Here is a 24,026-nt window from a genome sequence, read left to right on the forward strand (position 1 = left end):
TCTACTAAAAATTAACAACTATAATAAGGAAAGGCAGTATATAAATGTATTTTTTATTTACTATATGTATTACCGTTCGTTCACCAGAAGTTGCCACTTGGCTCCGCCATTTATCAATTGGTATCCGACGATACCATTTAGCTACCTTTGGGAGAAGAATGTGAATAATCCTGAACAAGGTTGCTATTTGGCGATCGTATGACTAAAATATTTATTTCGCAATCTTAATGTGCATTTTTTTAACATTAAATATTTCATAAATTTGATAATATTTCTTTCTTTTGAGTGAACAGTTTGTTCTTTTCGGGGCACTTTGTTGCAATATATTTAATTAGCTAGAGTAACGAAAGGTATAATAGCAGATGATAAAGCGAAGTAAGTGACTGAAATGAGTTCACTTTTTGCGTTTGGCGCGCATTAAGGGTTGTCTCAATTTCAGGAGCGGAGACGTTTTTCCTTTAACTCCCGAGCGGAAATAAACTCGTCGTCAGAGGAGGTGGAGCCAAGTGCCAACTCCTGGTGAACGAACAATACTTTGATTTATATTTAAATTATTTTCAAGGTTTGTCCACCATATTTATCAAAGTTCTTTATGTATTGAATTTCAGTAATAATTTAAAATTTGTCCGGCAGCTGACCATCTCTGTCATGAGATAAGATAGAAAATTCATACCAATGGTCCATTACGTGCTGTGCTACTTCCTCGCCCATCTCTCGAGTCATAACTAACAGTATTGTATAATTTATAAATAGGCTGTAGCTCGAAAAGCAAACTCTCAAATAACTGGTGTGACAGCAGTATGCGGCACGATAGCACTCTTTATGTTTAAAATTACTTACAGCCATTATTTAGATTTATTTTTTATCCTCCACTTTAGAAAACATAAAAAACAAACCTAAATAATTATTTCGTAGCTAAGTTTTTATTTCTATAAAAATCAAAATTATTGTAAATAAATTCTTAACACATAGCTAGTCAACACTACTTAAATTATTACTTAAGACTACTTAAAAATGAATAATATACTATAGTGTTACCAACAAATATAGAAATACCAGAGTTTATGGTACACATAAGAGAAATATATATACATATATAGATGATTAAATTGGTTTAATTTTGATATAAATTTATTATGATTATAAAACATGGTGTTATTATGATTTATTAGTATTAGTTAAAACTCATTTCTTGGTGCAACTAGGAGGGCTATATTCTTAGAAATCACCGTGTATTATTAATAATAATCTAATACCCATCTATAGGTATACATTGGTACTTACAGGGCCATGGTATACACTTGTCCGATATTTCCAACACTGATTATTTCAAGGAAAAAGGACATTGTTCGGTATTTCTTATACTTATATTTTTTGTTCAAATCTAATCTGACGTCACAGAATCTCACTTGAAAAGCCATCAGCATCAAGGGTTAATGCATTCTTTAAGATAGACAACTTTCCATCATAGTTCATTAAGCGTAGGGACCGAGGGTGTGTGGTATTGGTCCTCGTTAAACTGTTCTACCGTAAAGTGCTCGACTTCGCGCGCAGGTTGTCGGGCTACCGAAGCAGGGGTGTCATCCCCTCAGCAGAGGATCAAAATTGTGATGGCATGTCTTCGGATCATCCTCAGGGATGTTTCCCAGACCGTCGCCAATAGCCCATTGTGCAGCTCTAGTGCGACGTAAATGAACTACAACAACAACATAGTTCATTAAACATGAAAAATAATAATAAATTTGATTATAGTTATAGTATAAAAATAGGAGAGATTCTTAATGTTTTTGTAAACATTTAAAACTACAAGAATAAATTTTCAGAAGTAAAATTTTTTATATATCTGCTTTCCCAAATCATGTCAGGTCAGGTATCATGTCATAACAGGTATTGCTCAATGTCATGCCTGTTACCCAAAGTCAGTTACCATGCAAAAATATATTGTTGCGTGTGGTCTGTTACCATGTAATAGATCAGATTTAAATGAGAAATTTTTTAAAATTCTTTACTCCTTGAAAGTACGTAAAATTATTAATATAGTATATAAAAAAGAATTATAAGTTTGAAGATGGGGTGCAAATTAAAAATAATAGTTTCATCTTTATACCATTATTTTTTTTTTCATTATTCATTTGATATTTTAGAATTACTGTCATTTAAATTATCAGTTAATGAAATAATTACAGAAAATTTATTAGAAGACAAAATTCGGGATAAAGAGGAAAATTGTAAATTTGTTGATGGTTCCAAATAACGTTTCTTTTTATGAATCAGTCACTAGAACGTAAAGGGGCCCATTCAGAACAAAGCTCTGAATTGTATAAAAAATTGAGAACATTTATTGGATGAAATAGATAAGCAAATGATATTCAGTTAGACCAGTCTTATTTTCCTTCAGTTCACAAATTTAAGATAATTAGACAGCAAATTCGAGATTAATCCTGAACAATAAATTAAAGTTATCTAATTGGGAAATAACCCAAGTTATAGGAGAAAGAACGAATTGAATGCAGAAGGAAAAAAGCTTTCTCAAAATTTTCATTTCTGTCTCTAGAGAAATACTTTACCAAAAAGTGCTAGAACAGTTTTTTAATTTTTTTTCTACCTTTACCACATGTTGCAACTAAGATCGACACTGGAAACAAGCTATTAGTGTTTTTCATACAGACAATAAAATGTCATATAACAAACCAGGGAATTTTAGACACATACTATAAATGATCAGCTAACAATACACGGGATTCAACGTTACAAATATTTCACAGTGACTAAGAACTTTCTTACCCAAAGGAAATTATAAATAAATAATTTGATGAAAGAAAGTTAAATTTTATTAATTAATGAATTGAAAAATATTTTAAATTATAAACATTATGTGATAAGAGTTTATGTCATTATATTCAAATATAACTTTTTACACTATGTAAAAAATCTGTTTTTATAGTCAAGATAGAATTGAAAATTGCATTACGGTTACAAAGAACATTTAAATCTAGTATAGGGCATTGTCTCACGAAATGTGCTTCTGCATTCATCATTTTACTTAAATCTATTTTTTAAAAGTTTCGTCAAAATGCATAAAAGAATGACTCTATAGATGTAAATAAATTTAATATATGATATGGTTGCTTGATATGTGATAAGCGATTTGAAAAGAAGCAGAAACAATAATGACACAGAGCGAAAAATCATTTTATTTTTTTAACCCTGTTGCATAAAGCTTCTTGAGACTTGACTAGAAGCAAGACAATATACAAACAACACAAGCAAAATATGCTTACAAGGAATCAGATAAGTGTTCATTTTACACATAAGAAATAAGGAATTCTAAAAGTAATTTCAACAGAGCCACTTGCATAATTTACTTGCTTAAAAAAAAAATCAAGAAAATATTTTCCAAATAATTTCTAAAACAAGCGTAAAATAATAATAATAAAAAAAAACACTATGCATGCAGAAATAAGCAAAAATTTTATTTTAATTTTAGTTAGAAAATTGAATAAGGAAGAAAAACTTTTATTTAAGGAAGACGTAATTGATTAATATCTAAAATAGTTCTTCAAAAATAATCTAGATGTTATTATGACTGAATGATGAAAGAAATTTTAAAATTTTTAGGCAATAAGAAATAAAAATAGAAAGCAAAATTAAATGTTCATGCAAATAAAAAAATTTTTTTTAACATTATTGAAATTGCAAATTAGAAATATAACGGAGAATAATAATAAAAGGCATTTAAAGTAATTCAAATCAATTTTATAACACGTAAATTTTTAACAACAAAGAAAGATTAGCTGAAGTCTAGACTCAAAGAAACAAAATCTTTTAATTCCTTCTTTTTAGGGTCTATTAAGGTTCAAAGAACAGCACCTCAAATAATAAATTTAAATAACTCTTTAAATCCAAATAACAACTCAGCTATTTTAAGATTTGATAAAATAGCTTAGCAGTTTGAAAATCAAAATTAATTATAGACCCAAATTACCTAATAATTTTAAATTTCGATGAACAACAATTAGTTAAGTTTACTTTTAGATTTCCTTATACAGAATTGAATTTCTAAAATGAACATCAACACAGATGCTTATACAACAGGTGTCATTTTTTTTAAATATCTCATCATTCTACTATAAGATAGCTGTGAGAAGTGCGTCCAGCGCATTCACAATTCATACTCAACAACAATGGCACATAAATACATGAGTATATCATAAATAATAGTCACACCCTGTTGGGTAATATCCAACAACAAAGATCATAGAGAAGCTAGGATAAATCAGTACAGTTTAAAACCTTCTTTATAAAAGGCATTTGTTAGCTACTTTTAACTTATCAGCAAAAACAGTGGGAAGAGTCACAAAAAGCTTTAAAAAAAAAATATTGCAATAAGTAGATTGAAGGGATCAATTAGCAAGGGGAGGCAGTGTGAGCTGTAAGTGATCATCACATAACCATATATCACTGAAAATATTTATGTTGTCTAGCTTTTAAACCAGATAATATGAGTATAAACCAGCGGTTTTCAACCTGGGCACAATTTTTCTCCTCTATGAGGTGATAATCTTAAGCTGAGCAACCAGGGAAAGATGAATACCAATGGTAGGCCAAAAAATTTTGAAAACTTTCAGGCAAGTTTACAAGATTAACAAAAATTTAAACAATTTCATTATATATAGAATAATTTTACAACTTTCTTATTAAAAAAAGCAATTAGATTACTACATATTTTGATAAGTTTTAACTTTGTATCATCATAACAAAACAAAAAAATCTGAGATTTAACTGGTTTTGTAACAAAGATGCAGAATTAGAACTATTAGCTTATTAAAAACAATTTCTTAACTGGTTGCTTGAGTGGTTCACAAAACTAAATTAATAACTTTAATCTCATCTTTATTTCTGTAACTTTTTGTTACAAATGAAAACTAAAACAGACTGAAGAATATTAAGGAGCTACCTGGTTTTGAAGCTAGACGTCTCATAAATATTATATAAAAGGAACAAAAAGATTGGGAAAAACTACCAAAATCAAGAGTGTAAAAAAACAAACATACTTTTCAAAAGGCATCAACATATGGCACAAAAATTAATGTAACAGAAGAAAAGCCTTGGATGAAGCTTAAATCAACCCATGCAAAAAAAATATAAAAATATGGGGAAGCATTAAAAGTTAGCTCTAATAATATTTGCTTATTTTTATACACAGTTCCATTTTAAATATTGAAATAGATTTATCCATCATAAAATGTTCTAAAAATACTATATAAGCTATGCATTCCTTACAATGGTAAATGATGTTGTGCATTTAATCCCAAATGGGGTGGATTTTCACTTTGAATTAAAATCGCTCTAAAAATATTTTGTTATAATTATTAGCATGGAAACTTAATATGAAGTCATTTATTCATGTTTTTGTGCCAATAACTACATAATGTCACGTGACATAATTATCATGTCCAAATCATTTGCACAAGAGAGCATTATAAAATATATTAAAACCGATGTCAAATTATTGGTTAAAAAATAGAGATATTTACAATTTTTTTCCTGTGATGATAGTAGTTCTTTTTACAACTGTGTTGTTAAAAATGACTAATAAATGTTGTTCCAGTTCAGAAAGTAAATAGCACTTCCAAAAATTTTACACATGTGGAAAAGCCTAATCTTTACTAATCATATAAATGAATAAGTTTTAATTCATTTTGCATTGCAAAAATTCTAGAAATGTTTATTTATATTTAAAAATTAGATAATAAACATGACTAAACATTACAATAATTGAGAGGCTTTCGATGTCTACTTATTATGAACACCTATAGAAAATTATTATGCTTTAACCCTCTTAGCTTTCGGCTTTGTCCGAACTTCCTGCATGAAAAAAAAACAACAGTTTCTCCATGTTATTGAATTTGGAAATCAGGAATGCTTCAGCATAATTTTACCCAGGGGCACATCGTTATGAGGGTTAAAATACAGCCATTATGTTTTACCCTTTAATTCATTGTGAGTTGTGATAATTTTATTTTGAAACAAATAATTTTTTCAAAATAAATTTCAGAGACATTAAATATATGCTATTTATAGTCACTTTCATAGCTTTAGATGTGGAATGAACTACACATTCAGCAGAAAAAGATGGCAAATATAACTATTTTAACCAATACTGCAATATTTGTAAACAAAATAAATGTATAAGCTTAAAATAATAAAAAAATGATTATGTGAGTGTCTTTGGTGCCTGATGAATACTGTATGATAAATGCAATGAAAACATTGTAATAAAGCATGTATAATTCATCATATAAAAGCATGCATTTAACATGAAGTTTATTTTTTTGGGAAAAGCTATGTATTTGGTAAAATAATGAATGAAGTCTGTTGAAAGTAACTCTCAAAATATGAATCAATATGAGATTCGGATTTCATTCCAAAATATTTAGGTTGTATACAAACAAAATGTATTAAAACAAAAGAACTTTTATATACAGCAAAATAAAATAAAATGAATATTATATGGAGAGTCAAAGTAGACAAATGTTCTTCTTGTTTTAACCTGAAATACATATAATTTTATGTCATAGGTAAAAAATAAAAGAGTTATAATAGAGTTATAACACTGATTATTAACGAAGATAGCTCACTTAACAAAGATTAAGTTGAGTGTGAAAAAAAAACTAAATAAATGATTCATTTGAGAAATTCAGCAAAAATAGGTACTATAAATAATACATAAGAATTAAGTACATTTTAGTATTTACTTGTACACAGCTGTTACAAACATAAAATAACAATTTTAGATAATAATATGTACCAATATAAATGTAAAATAAAATTGGTTCAAAAATTAAAGAAAATTTCGTTTTATCATGAAATAGAATTCTACTTTGTATTTGTATTCACTAACAGCCAATAAAGTAAAACACAAAGATAATTGTTTTATCTGAAAAATTATCTCAGATAATATTGCAACCAAGAGTAATACCAACTATTTTATCTAGGAGCTAATTAACAATTTCTATTTTCACCAATATTTTAAGAATATCTCTTAACACAAATCAGACTTTAAGAAAGTTTACTTAATTTGAAATACACTTTACATTAGCTAAATTGAACGATCATTGACATTGTATTAGGAACAGGAAAAATTAAACTTTGCTAATCGTAGCTATATCTGAGAAGTAATTTTTTAAAAAAATCAAAAACTTTATTCTTATCTATAGAAATTCTGCTAAGAGCTAAAAAATGAGAAAACTTTTCGAGTTGGATAAATTTAAAAATATATATATACTGTCTCATGACTAAGAAGTAGTGATTCTATTAATATTTATCGGTAACGGAACTTTTTTATACAATCATTACCAAGATCTACAACATAAACATGGTGGTTGTCAGTTATATCAAGACCACTAGGTCGTTTCAACTTTGCATCGTGACTATCAATAACAAACTGTAAATTACCAGACTGATAACTAAAAACCTGAATGAAACTGCCTGATTTTTCACACCGAGTGGCTAAGAGATTTCCTTTCCCATCATATACAATACCCCCATGGTGACCTTTACTCTTTCCCTCTGGATAAATTTCCCTCAAAAATTTCCCAGCTGCACTAAATACTTGAATTCTTGAATCGCTTACGACAACTTCATCTTGTGGACCAACAGTTACAGAACTTATCAGATTGAATGCACCATTTTCAGTACCTTTTTTACCAAATCGAGAGAGAAAACAACCAGAGGAGTCGAAAACAAAAACTGAACAAGCTCCATTATCGGCTATCAATATCTGGCCTTTGCTATTAATAGCAAGATCAATTGGCTCCACAAAATCCACATGAGTGAATTTTTGAATTACAGAACCTTCAAAATCTATCTCTGTGATGTATTTAGATCTCCAATTAGCTATAAACAATGAATTTTTCAGAGAGAGGGCTATACCTGTACCGCTGCGTTCTTCCATTCCAACATTACTTACGTGACGTATCAATTCATAATCACTGGTCAGTGACTTTATTCTACTATTTCCAGTATCAAGAACAAAAATATCACCACTTTTAGAGACTGCTATACCAACCGGCTGCAAGAAATGCAAATCTCCACTACCCCGCAAACCATACTGTGAAATGGGATTTATATGCTCTGATGCTACAAAATGAAAAGGACTATCTTTTATAGGACGATCGAACACGGTTACGTTAAGCTTATAATTGCCAGGTTGTTCAGGGAGGAAATTAATATCGTAGGTACCATTGTTTCTATCAAGGAGATGGGTTTTGACACTATCACCATTCTCATACCTTAAATCGATGACAACGGGATCGCCCCCATCGGTCTGAGGTGTTCCATGATAATCATAGGTAGTTACACAGGCAGTGGATTCCAAATGAGCAGAGCATGGTTCGACAGCAGCACAACACAAAGCGGGATAAGTGGTACTAGAACGAACTCTGCCAAATTCTCTCAAGGACTTCTCAATGTCACTGGATGCAGAATTGTGTTCACATTCATATTTGAGAAAAGCATTTTCTCTTGGTTCCATTACAGCATTTAGAGAATCCAGCTTTTTATTCAAATCGCTTATCCTGTTGGTTATGTTACGGACTTCGACTTGGTACTGAAGGCCATTGCACTGTTGTTCCACTTTTTCTTTTTCAGATTCAATGATAGACAGTTGATCCACAAGTATTTTCTTTTTATTGTTCCTTAGCTTTTTTACCATTTCTATGAGTTCACAACGCCTCTGCTCTATGGCCGCAGTGATTTCCTGCACTGAACGATTTATGGCTTCAAAGGTTTCATCCGCCGTAGAATCCAACTTTGTTATCTCCTCATTCACATTTTCTGCTGCTTTATTTAATTTGCTGATGCATAAGTGTGCCTTGTATAAAAGAATCTCCGACATCCTCTTTATAGCGATGGAAAATGGTATGACAGTGTGCTGGCCACTCTCAGTGCCATTTCCATGCGCTCCTGTAGTGCACAGTCTACAAAAGACGCAGTCGCATGTCTCGCAAAAAAGAAGTTCTTGTGTAGAATGGAGGGAACATTTAGGAATCACTTCCCTCCTCTGGCGTGACATGAGATCTAAAAGTTGATTGACAAGAAAACTTGGTGGAAGTGCATTAACGCCGCCACGAGGCAAGGGAATCGTTTCCCTGCATATAGGACAGCGAAACGAACCAGCATCTCGCACTCCATTACCAGCAGCTATCCTTTCCAAACAGCTACGGCATACAGTATGGGAACAGGGTAACAATTTCGGAGTATGCTCCTGGCCATCGTACGTGCACAAACAAGTCCCACACGTGAGGAAGCTTTCACTGAAATCTTCATAATCAATAGAAACAGTTTCTACTAGTGTAGATGAAGTCATCCTTTTTTTTCTCTACTCTCTAAGTACCTGCATAAAAAATGAATTATAAGAAACAATAGTACTGTAATATCTGTTGTTTAAAAGAAGTTCAAATTTTTCGTTAAAAAAATCTTTAATCTGTAACTTTGTTTCATATAAACAACAATAATTAAGCAACAGCATCCACAACTCTGATATTATTATAGAATTTCATGTATATTTATAGAGAAAATATGGGCGTGTACTAATTAATAGCAAATGGTAGTGCACGTTTTAACAAAATATCTTTTCAGGTGATAATAAGGAGATAAATGCTGGCTGCTCATTCAGAATTTTTTTACTTAAATTTTTGAGCTGTTATGGAAAAGTGTAATCAAAGATAAAATTTACCTGATAGTAGTTTTTTTATGTACTTTTATTTATGTACTTTTTTGATGAATAAATGATTTACATGTTTAAAAACAATAAGGAGAAAGATAATTTTGATATTATATTATTTATATGAAAATATTGATTTACAAAATCGCATTATAATAATTTTGAAAATATCAAAAAATTCCAAATTACCCTGCATTATATTTCAAATTCACAATAACATTGTATTTTATCTGTTTCCCATCTTAATTTATGTTTTTAAAGTTTTGATCTAAATTCTAAGCAAATAATTATTTAATTACATATCAAATTTAAAAAGCATTTTTTTTATTACCTGCCATCATGTTATAAAAGTAATTACAAGATCAATGTTTAAGCTATGTTCAGATTAATGTTTATAAATGTAAAAATGAAGATTGATTTAAGTTGGGTTTAAACTTATTTAAAAAATGTTTGGAACACATTATTTTAGGCATTGCAAATAATTTTAAAACATAATTTTTTTTAACAATTTCAAAATTTTTTATAGCTAAACAATAATTTTTTTTTATTCATCCAACAACATATGCTAAATAAAATAATTTTATTCATTCATTTTTTATAACTTGAAATTAGTACATGTTTTTTTTTTTAAATTTAACCGATGATATTTAAATTTCAATCATGACTATTGTATAAACAAATCTAAACACATATTTCAATCAACACGATAGCTGAACTGAAACAGATAGTATTTTACGTATTACAAGAACACAATTTTGTTTACAATAAATTTATATTGAGTATCAGCAACTTATATACATATTGTTGATTTAAAGTGCAGTAGAGCTATTTATCAATTTTTCCAGAGTACGAAGCTGACCCAAACCAATAAATTGTTTACTAAGCAATCTTATTTATTACAAAAAAAAAAATCATCTTATAATTAAGACTTCAGAATTTGATTTATCAGATCAGAATTTTTTCTCTTGATTACTTTTGTATTTCTTTTAGTTTGATATTAATCAAATAGTTATAATTTTTTATTTTGTAAGTCACCAATTACCTTCAAATAAAATAATTATATTGAGTAATATAATATAAGAGATATTTTGCAGTCACAAAATTACATTAATTAATAATCTTTTTTTATACGTTTCCTACATAAAATCTGCACTTAAAAGCAAAATGATTGCCACTGGTCTGCCAGTCTAATGAACAGCTAATCTTTCAAACACGCATTTTTAGTCTAGAGCATTTTTAATGACTAAATTTCATTTGAACAGAATCAGAGATGGGTTGAAAACAAACGAATTTTTTTATAAATTATATCAATTCCTATCAGCATTTAGTCTACCACCAATTAATATGAGATTAAATGAATGCATTTTAACATAATGCATAGCTAGATCTACAGAACATCCATATAACGTACTGAAAATATTAAAATTTTAAACTTATCTATAAGATTTTCAGAGCTATTTTTATTATTTGCAAAAAGGAATAAAAAAAACTATACAAAAGTATAAAGTAAAACAGAAATATATTTTTAGTAAAACTATAAATGTTTTTGCTAAATTGTTATTTTTAATTTTTTTTTCTTCAAAATATTACTTAATCTGAGTGAAAATGTATTGCAATCATAACTGTAATTTTCAGATGTAAATCTTCAATGGTTCTAATATTTTTACTATCGTTTTGGGGGAACTAATATCACAACATTAATAAGTCAACTTTTTTATAACCCTTCCAGAATTTATCTTGATAAATTGACACTTAGTACAACTATCCTTCTTTTTGTGCTTTCTAGTGACTTAATCAGATTTATTGAAAAAATGTTTCAGAAGTTGAACTCAAGGTTACTATGAAGAAAAGTTAGCTATATGTAAGCTTTACATAAGATAGATCACAATTTTTCCTAAACATTGCCCCTTAGTACAACAATAATTCCTATTGACTTGTTTAGGTTTATAGAAACACATTTTAAAAGCATAATACCAATCTCTTTAAATATCGATTTGGTGGGGATGATGTCTATGTATAAATTGAATGGTTCACCAATTTTTCGAAATACTCCTTCAGTGATGTAAATAAATCCCTATATGTTACAAAATTATCATGCTGATTATACATGTGCTAACACAGGAATAAAAGAGAAGTACGGCCAACATACATAATTAGTAAAAACGTGTAATAAATTTCTGATAAATAAAGCTGTAAGCTAACAAATCACTAATATTTAAAAATATTTACTGAGATTGTTGCTTTTAAATTATTGAAGAACAAAATCTGCTGTTAAAGCTAATGCTATAAAACTCATTCTTCGTGATGCATCCCTAGAACCGAATGGCTAGAGGGTAATTAAAAGTTTAGTAATAAGCTTATAATTTATGGATCTAATTTAGTGTAAATTTGATTAAGGACATGCATCACAAATATTGAGTCAATAGATTGCAGTAGTAGTACTTTATATGCATCGTACTAGAGCTGCACAATAAACAATTGATGACAGTCAAGGAAACATTCCAGAGAATGATCTGAAGACATGCCATCACAATTTTGATCCTCTGCAGAGGTGTTGCCCCCCTCCCCCATTCTTGGTTTAGTAGCTCGAGAACACGTGTGTTGATAGATTTTAATTCAGTATGTAATCATGCAAGGCCTAAATATGAGAGGTCATAATCATTGAAATATAACATCTGAAAGGGCAAAATTCAACTTATATAATGAAGTAACAATGTAATAAATTAAAAAAGAAAAACATTTAACTAAATTGGAGAACTAGAAGCTTAACTAAATTGGAGAAACTAATTGGAACATTTGAACTCATTAATAATTTGAAAGTATATTTAAAAATTTTATTTAAATGTAAGCAGACATGTAATTGCAGATAGAAGAAATTATTTCACTTTTTTTCTTTCTTTTCTCAAAATGATTTTTCTTTCTTTTTAATACTTACTTACTTTTCTTCTTTTTTTTGTTGTACAAGAAGGATTTATCTTTATGTACAAAAGTAACATTTATAAAGTTTAAAAAGATAACTTTTTTTAAATCTAATTCTTCTTACCAACACATAAAAGAATATTGAAAAAAGATTGATGATATACGACATTATTTACAACGAAATCTCACAAATTGGATGTGCGAAAAAGGGGTTAATTCAAAGTATCGAGGTTCATGTGGTGTAATAAATATTATCGTATAAAAAAAGAGCAAGATTTATAAAAATATGTGAAAATCAGTAGTGATAATTGCCAAAAAAATTTATTAGAAAGAAAATAGAATTATAGTGCCAAATAGTGAACACTCAGAAGCACGATTTGAATCTCTTGTATCATAATAATATCGGTATCATGATAATGTTGAGATAACTGCAAATATATATATATATATATATATATATATATATATATATATATATATATATATATATATATATATATAGAACTGTCGCATGGATTTGTCGCAAATCGAGTGCGTCAAATATAATTACTCAAATGTGTGATTCAAACTTCGCATGTCCTAATGGTATCATAATTTAAAAAACCCAATGGAAATCAATTTTATTAACTGCAAAAAATGGAACGGTTAAAAACAGAGATTTAGGATGGTTTAAAGAGAGTTGAAAATTTATTACTGATATGCGCTACTTGAAATTCTTAATACATTAAAAATTAAATCAATTTAATTGTAGCCAAATTAAAAAAAAAAGGAGCGAGTACATCATACTGATTAAATAATACTTCTGTTACAAATCAGAATTTTCAACAAAATTTCTACTCAGTGAAATAAAAGTTTTAAAAAAATGAGGGAAAAAAAAATTTTTTTTTCTCATGAACAATGAAAAAAAAAAATAATAATTTTCTTGCAAACAATCTTTTAAATGTTTGCCATTGCGGAATTATTTTTTTAAATTATGAATTTTATACTTTTGTGTTTGCTTCAGTAGTACCTTAATTTCAGCTTAACTAATTATGGAATTTTTTTCAAACTCGTGTTCTTGAAGTTCATTAGAAGTTGCGTTTTTCTCTAACAAATCTGCGTAAAAAGAAAAAAAGTTATCACGTGTGAATGTGAGCTCGGGAAGAAAAACAGAGGGTGGGTAAAGGCGGAATAAATACCTCGTAATTGAAATTTTGCATAAGTAACAAAATGTACATTTTTGATTAGTGGAACTCTGAGAAAATTTTGGCAGAATATAAATAATTGATTCATGGAAATTTGCAAATCAACGGTCATTCACGAATTAGTAGAAAAATCACATACCTGTGTAAATTTTAAGTAGTGTTAATTAACCATAAAAAAATACTAAAAATTTGTAGTAAAATACTAATCATAAGCATGAAATTTATGTAATCATAACTTGGCACTGTTTGTAAATGAAATTACTCCGCAGATATCATTATATATAAAATTTCATTTTTTTTTTAAACAATGCTGCAAAAAAATTCATAAACAGAAGTTTAATGTATTTTCTTACTAAGGACATATAATTGTCTATAGAGACAGAATATAGTGTAATATATGTACAAAAAGACCAATATGAAGTTCCTTAACTAAAATTTTTAAAAATAGTCTGGAAATAGTCTAATTTTTAGTCTAGAAATTTTCGAAAGAAGGGATATAGAAAGAAGAAAGAATTGAGACATGAAAAAAGCACATTAACAAAAAAAATAAAAGCATCATCCTAAATAACTTTTGATCGAATGATCGGATCTTGTTGTTCTAGGACTCAATCTTAATGGTTCTGAAGGGTGACCTCAAATATGCTTCAAAATCAGACACAAAAATGTAATAACTCTGAATAAGCACACTCTTTTTCAATGTATTCTGATTTCTGATCCCTATAGATTGGTCAGGAGAAGAGTTCAATGCTTGGCTTTTTGCGTATTTCATCATAACTCGAAAACTTTTTTAAGCGAATTGAAACATTTTGGCACATAACTATACAAGTTGTTTATACAAAGATAATTCCATGCAATAAATAGCTTTTAACAAATATTTATTATTTTGTATCATTGTAATTAATAATAGTCTAATAAAATTTGAATTTACAAGGCTAAAAAACAAAATGTGAGCAAAATTAATTGAATAGTTCCTGAGAAGTCGAATCTTTAGAACAAGACTTTTTAAAAATTCGATTTCTCAGGAACTATTTGACCGATTTCCCTCAGATTTTCCATTTCGCCATGAAAAATTACATTCCTTAAAAGATGTAAAGAATTTTATACCATACAATTCAAAATTTTTTGACTATTATTAAATAAAATAATCAATATAATATAATAGATATTTATTCAGAAAAAGTACATTTTTGTGTCTGATTTTTAACTTAAAATATTGTCTGCACTACTTAATTAGCATATTTTAGGTAGAACCATTAAGATTGTGTCCTAGAACATGAAGATCCAATCATTAGATCAAAAGTTCTTTAGGGTGGTCCATTTATTTTTAAGAACATTGTACATATAGAAATGGAAAGCTATTAATTCCTTATTGCTTCTTAGTTAGTAAATTACGAAAAGAGATTTATAGTGTCATGACTTAGAATAGGTAATGTCATAATAAATTTCTTAAGCACATATAACCCTCTGAGCATTTATCCAGGCTTTTAACAAATTTTAAGCAGTAAGTTTTCTTGCATGAAAAACTAGTTTGCCCCATGTTATTCAATGGATGAGCATGCAGTACACAGCATAAATTTTTCAGTATAATTTACCCCTCATTCACAATGTCTTAGGGGTTAAATAGTTTTTAAAACCAACAAAAAAATAAATATTTTAGTGCATAATACTCAAGTTAAAAATCAATCAAGAAAAATTAAAATACAGTAAAAAAATAAATGAAAAGCAAAACACATATTTTTTCTTAATGAACAATAAATTGATGACATATCTATATAAAAGAAAGAAATAATTGTAAACTAAGCGAATTATTACAAACCTTAATCAATAAGACACCTTACTGCTATGAAGTAATTTTCTAGCTTCTTACAAGCCTGCAATAAAATATTCAAATATATGAATAAAAGATTTTTTTAAAAAATTAAGGTTACTATAACAAGCTATTTACATAAGGCCTGATTTCAGACTCCTAAAACTAAATTCAGACTAGAGAATGAAATAAGGCATCATATAAATCATATGAAAAGAAATATAAAACTTGCATTGGAATAATTTGGCGAATTGTCATATTGGGTAATCATGACAATTGGTGGTGCCATTCTCAAAATCTTGACTGTTAAGTTGAAGTGCATGTTCCAACCAATCCAACGAAGTCTGTGAGAGAAATTGCGCTAATGCAAAATGGAGAAACACATGAACATCTAGTTTTGTTTACAAGTAGGCAACACATAAAATCAAAACGTTAGTGAAAGTGTACAGCATAGAAAGTGTAAACAAGAAATGTGTTTTTGAGTGGTGTGAAGGCTTAACAGGGAAAAAGAAAATTGTCAAAAAATGACAAAGATGTGATGTCACAACCGTGCTTTGAGAAGTACCAAAACAAGTGCTTGCCGACATTTTTAAACCTTCTACAATCCATGTTAAAGAGTGTTGTAGCTATTGGCAATTATTTTGAATAGAAGTACCCTTTATATTATTAAGATAATTCACTGAATTTTTCGAAAGCATATTGTAATTTTTAAGGTTTTGCAATCAAAGTTAAATTCTTATGTTATTTATTTATTTATATTTTTTCTGTAACTTTTCAAACAGATAAAAATATTTCTTTAAATTTTTTGGACATTTTGGAAAATAAAATTAGTATTAAAAAATTATATACATTTCAAAAATATCTCATCAAAATATATTCTTCTTTTAAGCGTGCTTTATTTCAATTTGTGATGAACATTGACGATTTAGATCTCTATTTTTCACTTTAAAGGAAGCATTTGATTTTTTATACCAGTCTTGTGCCAATCCAAATGAATTTCTTATGTGACCTTTGTTATTTTTTTTTATTTATTTATTTATTTTTTTATATATAGTTTCATGCATTTTTTTGTTGTTTTCTATTATTACAGTGTTCAACAATATATGACGTCTCATGATGAGCAAAATAATTTATTATTGTAATACCCCATTTCTTTTTTTTTTTTTTTTTTTTTTTAAATTTCTATTTTAAATTTATTGTATTACTTTTCTTTGTCGCCTGGACAGGATTTTCCTCTTGACGACGAATATATATTCTTTGTATTTATGTGTTTTTGTTCTCAATAAAGTTATATTTGTTTGTTAAAAAAAAAAAAAAAAAAATTAGTAACCAAATAGATTAAAAAAAGTTACTCAAGTTTAGAATATAATGCCGGCATGCTATACAACATTGTGTAAAAAATAAAAAAAAACTGTTGTTTAAGAAAGATATGTAAAATTAGACATAAATAATCATCAATATATTTGGCATTAACATTTAACAAAAATCTGTACAATTTAGATCATTAAAGAGCTTAAAAATTTGACTTTCTAGAATATCACATAATTTTTACATTTATTTTTAGCTGATTGTCTTTAATAAAAAATGGTTCCAGTAAATATTTTTATTACTCTTTAATTCAATAATCATTTAAATTTCGTTATCTTAAGAATCATAGACTTTAATTTGAACAATAAATCGTATATTTTTTTAAATATATAATATCATATATAATGTCTTAGTTCAAATTAAAAATCCTACATTAAAGTCTGATATTAGAACGTTAAAATTCAAGACCAAAACAGTCTAAACGTTTTACAAGATTTTCAAAATGGAATACCATATTTTTCTAAGTTCAAGTTGACCTTTTACGAGGTGTGACAATTAAATAACTGGACTTGTCTTAATTGAAAACATTTTACAAATACCTTTTAGTCCCCTTCAACATAATCCCTTTATCTATCAATACATCACAGCATATGAGTTTTCTACTGTTCATTAGATGTCCCCTTCCTCAGAAAGTCTCCTGTTTTTGCCTTCACCTCATCTATACAATGAAAATTTGTTTCCTTCAATGCATCTTTCACTTTCAGAAGCAGGTAGAAGTCACATGGCACAAGGTCTTCGGAGTACAATGGATGCTCAAGCACATTAATGCGTTTGTTTACCAAGAACTGTTTCACAGACAGCGAATTGTGAGCCGGAGTGCAAAATCCACATATTGCTGCTCCACAAATCTGGCCTTTTCTTCTTCACTCTTTTTCTAAGTTTTCTTAGGAACATAACGTAGTACTGCTGGTTCACTGTTTCATCTTGAGGTACCCATTCTATCATGATTATATCATAAATATCGAGGAAAAAATATGATGGGCATGGCTTTCAGTTTGGACTTGCTCATTTGGTCCTTGGTGATATGGGAGTTTGACAGTGCATGGATCGACGTTTAGTTTCAGAGTTGCAATGAAAAATCCACGTCTTGTCACATGTGGTGACTTTTTCATCAATTCAGGATCTTCTGCGAAGCTTCCCATGATGTCGTAGCAAATCTCTGTCATATGAAATTCTTCTGTCAAATTTTTTATATTCTAAATTTGTTCGTAATATCTAACATCACTCGAACACTTTAATGTCAGTCTTCACACTAGATTTCATTTATCATTAAATGTTTTTATCAGTTTTTGAAGTCACAGGATGGCCAGTATGTTCATCATCTTCAAAAAACTCTAAATCCTCTCAAAATCATTTGTGCCATTTCAAAAACTTGACCACTAGTCATGCAATTATTTCTAAACACCTCCTTCAACAATTTAAAGCATTTAGTTGGCACTTTTTTTTAAGTTCCCAAGGAATTTCAAATTAATGTGCAGTTATATTTTAAACTTCTCATGATTGTGATGCTTTAACCAAACATCTAACTGAAGCAAAGATAAAAAAAAACGAACTAAACTAGTAAGAGGGACAGAATAACATGCCATCTGCACCGTAAGCATCAAGGTTAACTACATTCTATTTATACTCCCCCACACCAAGCTGCATGCACAGTCGGTTATTTAACTATCACACCTCGTATATTCAGCTTCAAAATAATGAATATTGCAATTATTGAGTGTATAAGTCAGTCTTGTAATTTCCACTAGTTAACAAATTTTAAGCTATATATAAAACACACATATTCAAAGATCATGAACAGAAAAAAAATTAAACAAAATAAATAACAATAAATAATAGTAAACAAAATAAATAATAGTAAACAAAAGACTCAAAGATGTAATACAATCCTTTGTAATAATGTATAATTTTCACATTGGTACTGCAAACAAAGTGTATAAAATCAAAACTGATAACTATTTTTAGATTTTTCCTATTAATAATACTAGTTCAAATGAAATAAATAATTTTGTGTCCAAATGTATAACTTGATGGTTCCCAACTTTCTATGTAATATCGGAGTTCAAAACTCAACTTTCGTACAGGAAAGTACAATAACATAGAAAAAATCAGCCTAGTTTAAAAGTTGACTTCTTGCAAGAGTGCTTAATGTAACGACAAAAACTGGAGTTAGTTGGGCCACTTTTCAGTTTGTATTTTTTAGCTCATTAAAAAAATATCCAAATAGTTAAGATTTTTTTTTTCTACAAGACTATTTGCCTACTTCTCCCCTTTCAGTTTTTAAAAAATGCTTTGTTGAAATTTTCCTTATATTAATTTTTTGTAAACATTATTGAAAAATGGACCGTTCACATAAGGTCCACCTCAGATATTCAGAAACAATATTGAAGGACAAATGTTATCCAATTCACTAATTGAAATACTTTTGCTAGCATTGATGTGTGAAATTTGTTTTTAAAAGCTAATAAAGTAGTAATCAATTTAAAAAAAAATCTTTTTAAAAAAAAAATCTTATAACAATTATTTATGATATTTCATAAAAACACATTTTTGGCACTTTACTAATTAATTTCATAGAGAAAAACATGATGTTAAAGTATAAAATTATTTATAACAAATTAGTGCAATAAAAAGACATAGCAAACTATAGCTATGCAATGAAAAGTCTGATATTTCTTGAACGAGGTTTAGGAAAAATAAGAATATCATCTTCATGTAACGATTGCTGGATTTAAAAATAAAAAAATTTAAAAAAAAAAAACATTTTTATCATCACACAAATGTAATTCATTATTGAGCATTAAAACACAGACACAATCTAAAAATTTTATGCTGGAAAAGTTTTGTTCTTAATCATAATTCCTTAAAAAGAATTTAAGTTTGATAATTTGTTTTGTTTTTTTAATTTCTTGCACAAGAAGAAATAGCAAACACAGCAAATTTTAAGTTTTTAGGATTGAAGGTAGATAATTCTATTTAAGTCATCTTTCTTACCCAATTGTTTTAGAACTATTTTCTAAATTTTGTTTAAGAAAAAAGTTTAGAATACATGAGACACCATCTATTTTACTAAATTGAGTCAAATTTCAAAATGGTCCACAAATTATAGTTTCGGCACAAAAAAAAATTTAATACTTCATGAAAATAGCTTGTTATTAAAGAATGATCCACATCGTACATATAAAAATCAATGAATATACATATTAAAAATCAGGTAATTAATTAACATCGATAATTATTATAAAAAAGACAAAATAATTTGAAACTACGTATGGCCTTCTTATAAAACTATTTGATGGCCACAAAGAATGATTGCTTCTATATCTATAATTCTAAAAAAGTTATGAATTACATGGTAAATTCATAAAACCAATGAGAATACAAATAAAAACAGATAATTATATAGTTATGTATATAAAAATAACTCTCAGAAACATAGTACTTAGAATAGCCTTCCTAAAATCGATTTTGTTTGATGGCCATAAAAATTATAATTAGTACAGCAATTTCAAAAACAGTTATAAAATATACAGTTAATTATAAAAAAAATATCTGTGAGTAGAGCAAACATTTACAATTAAGTAGTTCAGTGTGTTTCATAATCAAATAATTAATATAAAGAAGAAACTTACACTATTATGCTTTTCCAAAAGACTAGAATATCTATGGACTAAATATTTTTCCAAATACCTATTCATTATTCCAATGCAAGTCTTGCAAACTCCCTGAAATAATGACAAAGTTCAGTTAAATAATTCACAATAGTATTTTTAAAAGGCAGAGCTGCAATTCTCTTGTAAAGTTCATTAAAGCATTGATGAACTGTTTTATCATCCTGGTGTATAAATCAACTTTTCAAACACTCAAAATTTTACCAAAACCAGGGAGTAGACTTATAAATCAGCAATAAAGTCGGACAATTGCTTATCTTGAAATATCGATGCATTATAAACAATATATATCAATTACTCTGAATCAAGTAAATCCTTTGAAAAACTATTTTTAATAAGTTTTATAGAATTAATTTTACATTTTCTCTCTGCATACAAAAGTTTTTTTACAAACACTTCTTTATTACAATACTATTTGAGGAGGCTTAATGGTCTCTCTATTTGAGGGCCAATATATCATATCCAGAGAGAACAAGGGGAAATATTTTTACATGAGAACAATTTATAAACTTGATAATCATTTTATGCTTTCTTATGTTTACAAATCCTGAATACCAGATTGTTACAGAGCCTAGAAAATTGAAATTGGCATTTATAATATATTAGTTACGTTGTACAGATTTCATTTTAAAATTTATAAGTAGGAACCTTTTTTTTCTTCTTCTAAACATTTATTAAGAGGCCTATACTCACACAGTCTTGGATTTTAGGTAAGATTTTTGATGTGTTTTCTTCTTTCTATTTTTTATTTTTGTATTAGACAAACTTGAGATTATATAGTTCTATTCAAATACGTAATACCTTTCAAAAAGGGTGAAAAATAAAGATGCAGCTTTATTAGATTGGGAGAAATAATGCTTGATAATTTTTAGTATTTCTGTGAATTTTTCTTCAAAATTTTGTAGCAATAAAATTATGTGATTTGCAGTTTAGAGTAAATAATTTAAAACTACATATTTAGACAGCTTTTAGATTTTTAAAAATTTTATTCCAGTTTAAACTGATGAAAACTGATTTGGAAAAGGCTAAAAAATTATCATAAAGTTAATGTGCATAAAAACAAAGAAATTTATTAGAAATCTAAAAATAGACAACTAAATGCAATTTAATTATTTTTTAAAAACTGCTGATTGCAGAAACTTATTGTCATAATTTTGTCAGTAAAAATTAAAAGAGAATTTAAAATACCACATGCTTCATTTTTCAAATTCTGATTGGATGAAGTTCTGGTATTTTGCATGCATTGAAAGATACAGGGGTGATTGTGAGCCCAACACAAAAATCCTGAAAATTTCTCGAGTAAAATCATTAATGACACACTTCAAAAAATGTTTTAAAAATTTAAATCATTGATATTTTTAAAACATGAAATTCTAAATAAATTATATGCAAATTAATAATTATGCAAAAGTTTACTTTTATCTCTAATCACATTTATTATTCTACCAGAAAAAATATTTACAGATGAAAGAGAAGGAAAATTGAATATATATTTTGAATAGTTTTAATTGTAAGATTTCTAACATTATTGTTCAATAATTCTGAAATTATAAAATCAAAATGTTGTGGTTTAAATTATATCCATATGCAAGAAAAAAAAGAGCAGCAGTTCTTTTTTTCTTCTTTTCACTATATCATTCCCACTGCTTATAATAAATAATTACAAAAGAATGCATGGAATCATCAGCTTGAGAAAACTAACATCTAATAACACTTAGATAAGAAAAAAGCAGATGTAGTAATTCAATGATTTTAATAGTTCCTTTCTTGTACAGTAATAACTCACTCAGATCTATTGATTAAATATTGCACAAAGCGTTTTTGAAATAATTATTAGTTTATATTAATTGCATGGTATCAATTTGAAAAAAATGCAAAATATTCTACACAAAATTCAAAAATCTAATTGAAAATATAAAACCCAATCATATAAATTAGATTTTGCTTAAACTACAAATGTGCTATTTTAGTTTATAACAACATTTAAAATTGTCATGGAAAATAGAAAATATTTATTTTTTAAAGATATCACAAAACTTATAAATGTTAAAAATAATTCAACTAAGATAAATAAGTTATTCCTTAATTGTCGAAAGGTATATTACAAACAAAGGAGAAAAAAATCATCAAAACAAAGAGAATGAACAAGTGCACAATGAGTCTATAAAAATGTAAATAAATATCATCATACAAATAAATTTAAATACGATCTAGATATAATAATAGCATAATTAATAACGTCACAAACCACTTGTAAAATTTTAAAAAAAAGTGAATATCGTTTAGTTGAAATTATCCATTAACAAAAGTTGATTGACTTCTACGTAGCAAAATAAAAGAACGTATACATAATACGGAATTACATAATATATTCCGAATTTTAACTGCTTTCAACCTGTTTTGTTGGCATTTGAAAATATCGCCGAGTCGCATAAACAATGTACACATCCAATTCTACAGAAAAACTATTACACAAAGATAAATGTGGTCTTTCTGATTTTCGTTCTATTCTGTGACTTTCACATTATAAAGGTATTTTTGATCATAGCAACCACTACATAACACTAACGAAACTGGTTGGAATTCACTTTCTAACAAATACCTGGTAAAAATAAGACAAGATTTATAACTTAGTTCAGATGATAAACACAAACTACATACACATAAACAGCTCCATCGTCAGTGTTATTGTGTTGCAGCTCCGCGCCATCTGCTTTCAACCTTCAAGCCAAAACGAAATCTACTTCCTCTCGTCTCTTTCGCTTTCGAATCGCTGTTGTTGTAACTGGGCAAAACCGTCACTCAGCTGAGATAAAGGTTGCCAGAAATAAAAATTACGCTGCTGTGGCAATATTTACGGCGCTGATACTCCTAACCGAGTGAACGCATTTTTCAAGAAACAGATAAATATACCGCACGCATGAAATTTCAGAAAATACGATCTGTTTTTGTTAAATTGAAATATGTAACTACTAAATTACATCACAATTTGAAGTTCTTCATATTGAAGATGACATGGAATTTCAACGCATAAAATAATGAGAATAACTTCAAATAAATAAACAAATTATCATTTGATTTACAATAAAAACAAAGTTGAACAATACATAAAAAATAATAGCAACAAATTTTTAGCAAATCGTCTAATTTGCAGACGATCTGTTTTTGTGAAATTGAAATATGTAACTACTAAATTACATTACAATTTGAGGTTCTTGATATTGAAGAATGGAATTTCAACGCATAAAATAATGAGAATAACCTCCAAATATAAATAAAATAAATAAACAAATTATCATTTGATTTACAATAAAAACAAAGTTGAACAATACATAAGAATTCCACTCCGA

General features: G+C 27.9%; 1 protein-coding gene across 5 annotated transcripts; it reads right to left on the reverse strand.

Annotated features, from left to right (window-relative positions):
- Window positions 1-6,326: 6,326 nt before the first annotated feature.
- On the reverse strand, window positions 6,327-23,557 carry LOC107444743 (tripartite motif-containing protein 2). 5 transcript variants are annotated; one of them, XM_016058964.4, is made up of 4 exons: window positions 23,338-23,557; window positions 20,638-20,730; window positions 15,647-15,701; window positions 6,327-9,397 (listed from the first exon to the last, which is right to left on the reverse strand). In XM_016058964.4, the coding sequence occupies exon 4, from the start codon at window positions 9,368-9,370 to the stop codon at window positions 7,325-7,327; it is 2,046 nt and encodes a 681-aa protein (XP_015914450.1). In that variant the 5' UTR covers window positions 9,371-9,397; window positions 15,647-15,701; window positions 20,638-20,730; window positions 23,338-23,557; the 3' UTR covers window positions 6,327-7,324. The 5 variants fall into 5 exon arrangements, with proteins under 5 accessions (XP_015914450.1, XP_015914451.1, XP_042906098.1 ...); XM_016058965.4 differs by having other exon boundaries at window positions 23,279-23,415; XM_043050164.3 differs by having other exon boundaries at window positions 22,925-23,388.
- Window positions 23,558-24,026: the final 469 nt, after the last annotated feature.

The sequence above is a fragment of the Parasteatoda tepidariorum genome, chromosome 1, assembly GCF_982258835.1.
Source record: "Parasteatoda tepidariorum strain Cologne lab strain chromosome 1, Ptep-v5.0, whole genome shotgun sequence".
NCBI lineage: Eukaryota > Metazoa > Arthropoda > Arachnida > Araneae > Theridiidae > Parasteatoda > Parasteatoda tepidariorum.

Bases quoted from the DNA above. Each gene is read 5' to 3' on its own strand.
- LOC107444743 (XM_016058964.4), bottom strand. From the start codon at position 9,370: ATGACTTCATCTACACTAGTAGAAACTGTTTCTATTGATTATGAAGAT.